Source organism: Adiantum capillus-veneris, chromosome 1, assembly GCF_014529385.1.
Source record: "Adiantum capillus-veneris isolate H3 chromosome 1, ASM1452938v2, whole genome shotgun sequence".
Lineage (NCBI taxonomy): Eukaryota > Viridiplantae > Streptophyta > Polypodiopsida > Polypodiales > Pteridaceae > Adiantum > Adiantum capillus-veneris.
In genome coordinates, this window is record NC_140931.1 from 151,129,864 (window position 1) to 151,141,139 (window position 11,276).

General features: G+C 42.5%; 1 protein-coding gene across 1 annotated transcript; it reads right to left on the reverse strand.

Moving 5' to 3' along the window:
- Positions 1–1,882: 1,882 nt before the first annotated feature.
- On the reverse strand, positions 1,883–6,203 carry LOC147465800 (putative serine/threonine-protein kinase PBL7). Its single transcript, XM_086522038.1, has 5 exons — positions 5,737–6,203; positions 4,549–4,745; positions 4,255–4,444; positions 3,772–4,163; positions 1,883–2,969 (listed from the first exon to the last, which is right to left on the reverse strand). The coding sequence occupies exons 1-5, from the start codon at positions 5,852–5,854 to the stop codon at positions 2,220–2,222; spliced, it is 1,647 nt and encodes a 548-aa protein (XP_086378164.1). The 5' UTR covers positions 5,855–6,203; the 3' UTR covers positions 1,883–2,219.
- Positions 6,204–11,276: the final 5,073 nt, after the last annotated feature.

Below are 11,276 nucleotides of genomic sequence, written 5' to 3' on the forward strand. Positions count from 1 at the left end.
CTAAAGTCTTTTTCAACATGTCAAAAAACAAGGTGAAGAGGCACGAAGGCCTGCTAAGTTAAGGGGAGACAAAGGAAAGTAAGTTTAAATAAGTACATATAATCATACAAAATTTTCGTTGTGTTTTAATATAAAATTGTATTATCTATTTTTTTAAATGACTCCTACTAGCTTGCTTAAAATAAAATACATTAATTGAAAGATGCCTTCAAGATTCCCTCTATCCTCATTTTCTAGTCCTCACCTCCTGCTCCCATCACCAAAACCTTCTCCCATCTATGTTGCCTTCCCTATCAACATATCCATGTGAGTCTCCAAATCTGCCTTTCCTGTGAGCTTGCACCTAAGCTTCCCCCGCCACTCATGGACTTGCACTTACAACAAAGCAATCCCCCACATCATGTCCACTACGCCTATGTCAAGGAAGGATGTAAGAGCTGCACGAGCGCACGCGCACGCACACACACAAAGAAAGAAAAAGATGAAGAGATTTTATTCACCTATGCCTTATGAAGCGTCCCTACCTTTGCTCTGCGAGAGAGAGAGAGAGAGAGAGAGAGAGAGAGAGAGAGGTCCCTAATTGGGAGGCAAAACCTCCACGTGGCCTTCCTCCTCCTCCTTAATCCTCTACCTCTAAATCTCCTCTAGCATTTTCTCGTCATCTCCTCTGATGGACCATATTTTGATTTTCTTCTAGTCGGTACCCCCTACTCGCAAATGACTTATATGTTACAAAGGACCCACTTAAATAATAATGCACCTCATCATTTTGAAACAAAATAAAATAAAAAGAAAGTAAAATGAAAAGACACATTAAAATTTTTGACAAAAGAGTATTTTAATGCTTTCATATTATAAAAAAGGATAGATTTGACAAGCATAGAAATAATAAAACAATTTATTGAAGTGATTTTTTTTATGAAATCCTTAAATGAAAGGACCGTTTATCAATACCTCACAGTGTTTGGAAAAGCCTTTTTACCCAAGCAACGAGTTTCTTGCTTATATAGACACAAATTGGGAATACTAGCAAAAAAACTTAAATTTACAAGATGTTTATACTATTTTTCAATATATTTTATCGATTTTTTTCTCTTTACCACCCTTTGAAAAAACCTCTTTACCACCCTTTGGAACTGGCTAATCTTGATTTTCAATCGACTTAGGGCTAAGCTCACGCACACTACACTAGTCTTCACATCATAAGATCAAACTCCCTCTCTCTCTCTCTCTCTCTCTCTCTCCCTCCCTCTCTCCCTCTCTCTCTCTCTCTCTCTCTCAAGTGTGGTAGATTGGTTATGCCATTTCCCAGTTCAACTATCCTCGTCAGAAGGTCTCTTGAGATAGTTTCCTACGACGTTAAAATTCTCTTCTTCTCTCTAGCAAAGGATCCCGGATCACTCTAGCTCTGACATGTGAGACGCCCAGCCAGAGTATTGGCCATAGAGGATATTGATGAGATTCGCCAGCGACCGATGAGGGATCTCCTCTGATTTTGATCCACTTACCTCTGTTGATTTGTATCACTCGTGTCAGCTCACCCATTGTATCAACGCGAAGAAAAGAGTATTTATGTCAGCTCCGTGGCTGGAGGACCCTGCTAATATTGCATCCCACTAGCTACGAGCGACTCTGACCAGATAGTTGTCAAGGTGGTGGATGTCAAGGAAAGCCAACAGCCCAAGATGTGAGCACAAGCCTTCCATATCTCTCTCTCTCTCTCTCTCTCTCTCTCTCTCTCATCAGCTCCGGACACACACCACCTGATATGTTTCTTTTGGTCCAATAGGTCAGATCAATAACACCACCTCCTGCCAATGCACCACGATCCTTTGAAACACGGAACCTGGAGGTAAACATGCTTGCAATGTGAAACAAAATGTTCCAAAGACCTACCCCAAGATGATTCTCAAGGCTTGCTCCGATGGGGGATATCCATGGGGAAATGTTGCTTGCTCAGATATAGATGATATCTTACTTAGATCACCACACCTTCTTCATATACAAACTTGCGGCGCACGTTTCCCGCATACAAAATCTCTTATCTACCTACTTGATTCTTCATACAATCCTCCATGAAAAAGGTGGGCAGTTCAACATGGCACAAACCATGGGAAATTTTAAATATGTACAGCAATCCCATGAAATGCCCTGCCAAATTTAGTACCCCCCTGTAACAAGCACCTTGGGCGCCCCCTATATGAAGCACCCATGTCCATTCAAAATAGCACAGCATCTAAGTTCCCATCACTGCGCCGCATTGTACCTTGCTTTCTCTCTCGCCAATTCTCCCCCCACACTCTTGCCTCCGCCACAGCTCGCTCGCGGTCACTCAAACTCTTCAAGCTCTCCATCCCTTGCTGAGGACTCCCCTTCTGCCCACTGAATTTGACCCAATCATCCATATCTTGTTTTTTGGTAGAGTTGCTCTCCTGCTGCATTCCATGATCTGCAGCTGCATGCACTCCGTTCATTCGAATAGGCCCCCCATCTTTGGCATGATTTTCTGGTGAATTTGAAGCTGATGATCGTGTGCCTATTTGCCGAAGCATTCGATTTTCAGGAGAATGACGCACCCCCACCTGCCGTGCACCTCTATTGCGGTTGTCTGGTGAATTCGAAGCTGGAGACCTTGTCCCTCCCTGCCCGAACATACGCTCCACAAATCCACGTTCTTCTTGACCCTGTTTATCCCCATTGCTCAACTTTCTCTCTCTCTCTTTTTTGTCTTTGGAAGGTGAAGGGGAGAACTTGTTAACGGGATGAATTCGCGGATCATAATTTTGGGATGCAAGGTAGTTAAGCGCTGTGACGACATCACCAATAACAGGGCGGGTTGTCGCATCTTCTTGCAAGCACATGGCAGCAACAGCAATAGCTTGGTAAAGACCCCTCAATGGATAGCACCCATGAAGAAGAGGATCTGCCATTAGATGAAACTTCTTCCTATCTTTAAACAAAGGCTGTGCCTGCAAAATGAAAAAGGACTAAAGTTAATACCTGTGTAGAATAGGGAATGGCGTCATGTATCCATTAGTCCACAGCTTTACAGCCAAAAGAATTACCAACTTAAAAAACTGTCCCTCTTGAAGATGCTTACGTGCACACAGCAACACACCCAATATCGTGCTGACCCCTCGACATGGCCATAATTGTGAAGTTTTGGGGTGATCAAGCAAAGACTGTATGTGCTTGTCCGGTCTTTGGAGGAGCACCTTATCCACCCCGATGGATAAGGCTGGCAGTGATTGGCCCACCCCCCACATCGACAACCATAGAGCCCTAGAGCACTCTCAGCCCGATCGGGGAGAGACCAAATCAAAGAAAGTCTATAAACATAAGCCTAAGAAGTAGGCTTTGCTGGCTCCTTGCCCCCATTTAGTCTTTTTGTATCCAAGGCTGTGTAGATTTTTCTTGTAAATGCTACTTTCTTTTATACAATTTCCTGTGCTTTTAGGAGGAGAAAGTCAAAAGTTTGTATGAGTGCATCCACGGCAGTGCTGTGCGTGAACACAAACCCATACGCTTATTTGAATGTGTAAACATCTGACTCTCAGTGAACATCTCCAACACAAAAAATAAGGGTGTCAATATGGCCCTTAAGATTCCCTGTAAATTATCTAGAATGGTGTATGTGAGTGTCTATGCGTGTGTGCACACAAGCATGCATAGGTGAGTCTTTCTCAAACGTGCACTCCCACACAAAAACGGTCAATTCTTAGAAATTCTAGAACTTCTGTCATTGGTAGCTAAGGGAAAAGATAACCATACCCATGACACAAGGTTGTGTTCTGCTGATCCACGAGCATTGTCAATGGCCTTCCTTCCAGTGATCAGCTCAAGCAAAACAACCCCAAAGCTGTACACATCAGACTTAACAGTAAGCTGCCCTGTCAGCGCATACTCAGGAGCACAATAACCATAAGTTCCCATGACTCGAGTCGAAACATGTGTCTTGTCTCCGATTGGGCCAAGTTTCGCCAGGCCAAAATCGCTCAGCTTTGGATGAAACCCTTCACTCAAAAGAATATTTGACGATTTGAAGTCCCTATAAATGACAGGCGGGTTTGCCTTATCATGAAGATACTCCAAACCTCTTGCAGCACCTGCTGCTATCTTCATACGAACGTTCCAATCAAGGCACTCCTTGTCAGGAGGAAGATCTGTGCAGATAACAAAAAAAGAGAACTGTGAGAGACTACATGGACTGCAAATCTAGCCTCGTTGACAAGTGCGTAATGCGATTATCCATACAGAGTAGATGATCTTCCAGGCAGCCCAATGACATATATTCATACACTAGCAGCCGTTGGTCGCCATCTGCACAATATCCAATCAAGTTCACCAGATTCGGATGGTGCAGCAAGCTTAGCATCAGCACTTCTACTAAAAACTCTCGATTTCCTTGTAAACCATTACGATCTAATTGTTTCACAGCCACGGCCTGATAACAAAGAGAAAACATGCAAGAACTCAGCAAAGGGTTACGAACAGAAATGCTTAGTAAATTCATCTCTTGTTTAAATTGAGCATGTGCACAGTGCTTGCCTGCCCGGTGCTCTCCAGCCGCCCTTTATAGACACGCCCAAAACCACCTTCACCTATTAAACAATCGGACCTGAAGTTCTTGGTGGCTGCAGCAAGCTCACGAAAGGTAAATGTTTGTGCAGCAATGTGCTGCTGAGTCCCATCAGCAGGTGTTTCCACAGTCTCACTACTCTTTAGCTTCTCTTTCTCTAGTTGGCCTATCAATTCAACAGAATATGAGAAACTTCTAAAAATCAAAACTACAAGATGAAAACACGAGAGACTGCTGGCAGCATGGCTTGAAGGTGCAATTAGATAAATCAACACCATAATATCTATTACCATTGATTACAAACAAGGACAGGGAAGGCGAGTACCAAAGCAGACAGTCACTCCTCCTCACTCAAATAGAACATATAGATCCGTTGTCAACTTCTTCAATGCAGCCAATATAACTTGGGACAGGCACAATGCAACCCTCCAATTTCATGCATAGAAAATGATAAACACGCAAAGGTGAGACACAGACAGAAAATCATACAAAAAAGTGTGTGATGATGTAAAAATGCCAAAACAGCAAAAAAATCTTCTTATGTAATGCAATTCTTTGTAAGATGATAGAGACACAATAAGGTAGAGAATAAGCTTAGAACTGTCATGAGGAAGCATTAAAAGGAACGATGGCTGAGAGAAATATCAACACGCTGTATGCAGCGATAGGTACTCTTACCGCTTACAAACTGGGTTCTTATCCCAGCAGAATGGATGGGCACATTACTTTTTTTTCCTTAAAGCTACATTCCATTCCTGGTGCTCAGAAACAAAATGCACAGAATACCATGGCTCAATAGATGATACATTACAATGTTCGGCATATTGTTCCTTTACAAATGGATCTTCTAAAGAATAAAAAAACAATGTCGCTTCGAAGGACTCCCAATGATAGATTAGGCCAATGAGACTGTATGAGTAAACACAAATATATCAGTTCTCCTTTGTCATACTGCCTTGATACCTCCATCAAGCATAGCCATACATTGTGCAACTCTGACACATGGAACAACTCCAAAGATTGCAGTCAAGTTAACAATCAAATACACTCAGATCTAGCGTTGCTACGACAAGTCCCCTAGATCTGCAAAAAGAACCCGGGCTAGCAAGCACCTGCACCCAGGCCTGTACCATAAGGCAAATGGCTATGCTGCTTACCTGAGGATGGATTTCGCGAAGATCCATTTGACACATGGTGAATATAAAGACCTTCGTCCTGCAGGTTCAATGGCTTTTTATCCTGTCTCCTGGGGTCAAAGCAGGCAAAACAGCCCATTTCCTGCTAGGATCGCCTGTTGCTTCTGCGGCACCCAGCTTTCGAACATCAAAACGTGAGCTTGAAAGAAGCTCCTTGCATATACGGGCGGTGCAATGCAGGCAGTTTGCTGTCGAATTTGATGATGGGAAATGCAGGCTTGGTTGCGATTAGTGAGCTAGGCCAGCAACAGAGGACCCAGCATAGCCTAGAGGCAGAACAGGAGCGGGAGGGAGGGAAACCAGCAACCACGTTTGAACTCAACAGCAGTAGAGATGGCGATGATGATGGAGGTGGGAAAGCACATCGCACACATTAAGATAGTCAAGCAAATGCAGAAGCCCACTTTACGCTTTCATAATAGACACGTACAAATGTGAATGCGTGTGTTTTATGGTGTTCGTGTACACACTTTGCCTCAACTTTGTCATGCTAAAGGTTTGCTTACTTCACTCTTGTAGAAATGTCAAATTGAAGAAAAGGATAGACCTTTAACTTAATGATCAAAACCTCTTTGAAGTTTGGATAGAAAGAGGGTTGGACTTTTAGAGGCCGCGGCCCACGAGATGCCAAGTGTTGTGTCACGCGCGCGCACAAATAAAAAGAGGAAACACGAATAAACTTTCTATCACCCAAATGCACTAGATTGGTTATCTCAGTTCAGTTTCCTCTGGAGTAGCATGCCTTGCGTTCAAGACTCGTCAGATAGCTCTAGAGAGAGAGAGAGAGGGGAGCAGATTAAGGTGATGATCGGCTCTTTATTGTAGCCTTTTTGCTTTCTGTGTGTGTGTGTGTGTGTGTGTGTGTGTGTAGGGGTTACCTCAACTAGCTACAGTTGCACCCTGTTTACAAAGTGCAAGGCATGAGCTACCATCGACTAATGTGAGTTGCACAGGATTCTGAAAGCGCAACTCTTATTGATGTCAGTTGCGCAAGATTCCAAGAACTATGTACACATAAAGGACCCTTCACCAACACTATCCTTTAGAGGGTTTACGGTGGGGCCATCTTACATACCTGTTCCCATGCTCGTCACATCTGTATTTCACCCCTAAGTTGTATGATGCCTCCTTCAATGGTGTTTGTGTGTGGCAACCCTTTGTCTATGGAATGATGGTGGCCACCCAATCCTATGTTTATCCCACAATTACCCCCATCAAAACCATAGAATGAAAAATGACATATAAACGAGACATTGATGTCGAATCCCTTCGTTTTGCCCCCCCTACTTGTGGTGTAGCACCAGCAAATTGTTTGGCTTCGTTGCCATCTTCAATCAATGTAACTTCTTGATAAGATAATAAGCATTAAAGCTACAATCATGTTTGAAACTTGGATTGCATAGTAGACAGAAGGGTAATTAAAGTCCTCAAAGAAACTGGCCTTTCGTCGAAACGGACACTCTTTAGTCTGGAGTGTTTGAACTAAATCAAACACGCCCCAAACTTGGATTGCATGGACGATCGTGAGCAAAGCTATAGCCCTAAGTTCATGTGATCTATTTATTTGATCGAATACAGCGTGAGGTAAAGAAAAAGAGAGATTGTGTACATGACACAAATATAGTTAAATTAATTAATAATAAAACAAAGAATGCACACATCATTACCATTAAAAAAATCTCGTGTTTGGTAGTTTGCTATAGCAATATATAATTTCAACACCACTCGAGGACGTGCTTAGCAAAACAAGCACATGACATTTTATATTCTTATTCTTCTTGGGCCACTCATCCTCTCTGATACTCTTCCATTTGATATTCTTCTTGGGTCTCTCATTCTAAGGTAGGCTTGATTAGTCTTCACACTAAAATAACTGGTACTAGTAGGCAAGTTGCTGAAACCTGTCCTTTGGACTAAGACGAGAAGAATTACAAGCCAGGCTTCTTTTTCATAGGCACCCTGCCTTTCAAATTTCAAAGATTAGGCTAATGTAGTGTTTCTTTTGTAGGGCACCTCGCATTTTTATCTGTAAAACACGGGCAAAATATCCAAAACGGGTAAAATGCCCCTCAAAATCAACACCGATTAACAACATTATCCTTCTTCTTTGCGCACACATGTTGAAAGCATGCACAAAGAAAATCATTTGACTAACGGGCACGGTATCTTTTTTAGGTCGTCAACATCTTGGCAAAACCAAGGTAAACACCATGCAATTTTTTTGTGGATAGAGCATCCGGTCATGGCTTGTAGTGAACTCTGCTTTGTGCCTCTTCAAATGGCGTAAACATTTCTCTATTGAAAAATCAACACTATTAAATTGCCCTATGTGGGTCGAAATTCTTGATTCGCCATTAGAGTATAGGGACCATTTGAAGGTGATTGGCTTTAAGTTAGGGAAAGTCTAGGGGGAGACCTCTCCATGAGTACAATCCCTCCTAGCACCCCTATGTATTAATTGAGATGGATATCTCTAATCCATTCCTAATGCCATGGATATCTGCTCAGACAATGACGAGCAATATAAATAGCCATTCCTCCAAAAATATATGCCATCAGCTTGTTTCATAGAAGGGCCATTTCATAAGGATTTCCCAAAAAGGTCCCTTAACCCCCTCCCCCTCCCCCCAATCCACTATGTAGCCCAAGAACACCCCTTCCCCTATCCCTCATAGCTTGCAAGCACCTCAAAGAACCCCCAAAACCCCTTCTTTTCCCTAAAAAAACCCCAATCCCTTGCCCAAAAGAGATAACAATAAGGCCTCAAAACCTCTCGACATGTTTTTTGTGCTTGCTTCACTCATTGAATGGGAGGATTTCTTCGTCCCCAGGACTCGCAGACTCTTTCCTTTGATGAATATGCAAACTCCTCCCTCAAAGCATAGGTTAATCAATAGGACAATGCCACTAAAGCCATGGCCACTCCTGACCTGGACCATGAACCACATAATTCAATTGAGGGCCCCAAACCTATGGACACTCAAAAAGAAAACAAATGAAGCCACCCCACCACTCTAGGCAAGCAAGAAACAAGGAGGCTGTTGTCTCAAACCAAACATTCTAAATGAGAGTAACTTCCTAAAATGTGAGAGTGCTTTCCAGCCCCAACAAAGCAGCCATGGTAGAGAACACTAGTCTCATATTTATGTCCTTCAACTAGTCAAACTGGAATGGGAGACATGGCATGTTCATTAGCTAGAATATATAAGACTCATAGCGATCTTCTCACCATAGAGGTTCGGGAGGTGCAATCCTGGGGGTCCCCCTGCACTTGAACCCCCTCCAAACCCCGTCTATCAGGAGAGCACTAATGTGATTTCTATGCCCCAACCCCCTTGAATTGTTATATTATTTTTGTGTATGCAATAAAGTTTAGTATCTAATAGAGCTCAACTCTGGTAGGAACTTCTTCTTTTTACGATCGTGTCATAATGATAGGGGACTTCAACGTGGTTGAGCACCAAGAAGATAGATATCTGGGGAAAGGTCAAACCATTTGAGACTCACAGAAAAGACAATGGGATATTATGAAGCAAGCCCATGACTTATGGGATTGTAAAAGGGGGGAACAGTTGTTACCAAGCGGCTGGCGGGCGACTATGCCAGAAGCTTCCAGAGGTCAGTAACCAGAGAGTTACCATGGTCACTGACAGTACACAATTGACCAGACACCAATCCGAGGGACTATAAATAGGAGCCACTATTTTATTTTGAGTCTCTCGATATCTCTAGCTCATGGAGTAGATCTCTTTATGTGATCTAGACCTAACCCCAAGCCTTGTAAGAATATATTGAGCCATTGTCCAAAGTACTTGTAATCTCATTGAGCTAAAGCTATTTCAGTACTGCTTCCACTGTACTTTGTTCAGTCTCTGAGCAAAATAATTCCAGTTCCAGTTCATGCTTCCAGTGTCATTTCATTTTTAGTTTCAATTATGTTTTCCAGTACTATGAAGTCTGATCTGAAGTCTTAAGTCTGTTAACAACTAACTCTAACAACCACTATGGAATAGCTATCTGCACACATCCAGCTCATTCCATTTTGGCGATCATGGTGGCTTGAGCTAAATTTCTTGACATGTGAACTATCTCCCAATGGTGTTAGAGCAAATATGAAGCAGACATGCCACCCAGACAAGGTCGATGGCCAGCCACTAGATCCATGGAGTAACCCATTCGTGTCGAACCGATTCCAGAAGAGTCAGAGCGAGGCTCTTAAATTGACGAGCAACCTGGAAATGAGATAAATGTAGGTCAGGGCCAGGCACAGCTAACGAATCAAGCGATCCTTAGTACTCTGCTCATTCCCGTCGCATACAAGCCAAGTGGGCTAAAAGAAGGAATCGTTCCCATGGATCTCAGAGGAGCCATAGACATATTGAGGACAGTGAGAGTGGTAAAAGAAGCCACAGATCAACACGGAAGTCAGCAAGGGAGGAGGCCCAAATTGGTAACTACCATATCATCAAGAGGTGGAGAAATGGAATCTTGAACCAGAGAAGAATCCTAGAACGATTAGCATCTGAAGTCAGAGATCAAAGAGAATGCAAGGGCACTATTCCAAAAATACAAGGACGTATTTGCGTGGGAACATACTGCTCTAAAAGGAGTAGATTCTGAAGTGTGCCAACATAGAATTCCACTGAAATCAGATGCCATACCAGTTCAGCTACAATGGTACAAAATGAACCCAAACTATGCTGAGAAGGTGAAGGAGGAGATTCACAATCTTCTCAAAGCAGGGTTCATTACAAAGGTAGCAAGTTGTGACGCGTTGTTTCCTAGAGTTTTAGTCCCTAAGAAGAACAGGAAGTTAAGAGTGTGTGTGGACTATGGAAAGTTGAATGCCTAGACTATTAAGAATCCTTTTCCATTACCAAACATGATGCAAGAAGAAATTGCAAGCCACAAAATGTATAGCTTTATGCACGAGTATATTGGCTACAATTAGCTAAAGATTGCACCTAAAGATAGGACCAAGTCTACATTTATTATTGAAAGGGGAGCATTCATGTATCTGCTAATGCCATTGGGGCATTGTAATGCTCCTTCGACTTTTCAAAGGTGCATGATGGAAATCTTCAGTGAATTCTTGCACAAGTTTCTGACCGTCTTCGTCGATGATTTCATAGTTTTCTCCACTGAAGAAATGCATTTACTGTTTTTGGAGATGGTGTTTGAAGGTGCAAAAAGAAAAGGGTTTGTCTGAACCCATTCAAGTCAATATTCATGGTCTGAAAAGGATAATTTTTGGGATATATAATGTCCAAGAATGAGATTGAAAAGGCAAATGAAAAGATCAAGTGCATTTAGCAGGCTAGAGCTCCTACCTCTCTCTCATAATCACGTTCGTTCTTGGGGTATATCAATTTCTACAGAAGATTTGTTCATATGTTTGCAGCCAAGGCACTACCATTGTATGAGTTAACTAAGAAAGGGAACAATTTCATATATACTGAAGAGTGTGAAAAGAGTTTCCAGTGCTTAAAAGATGCGATCAA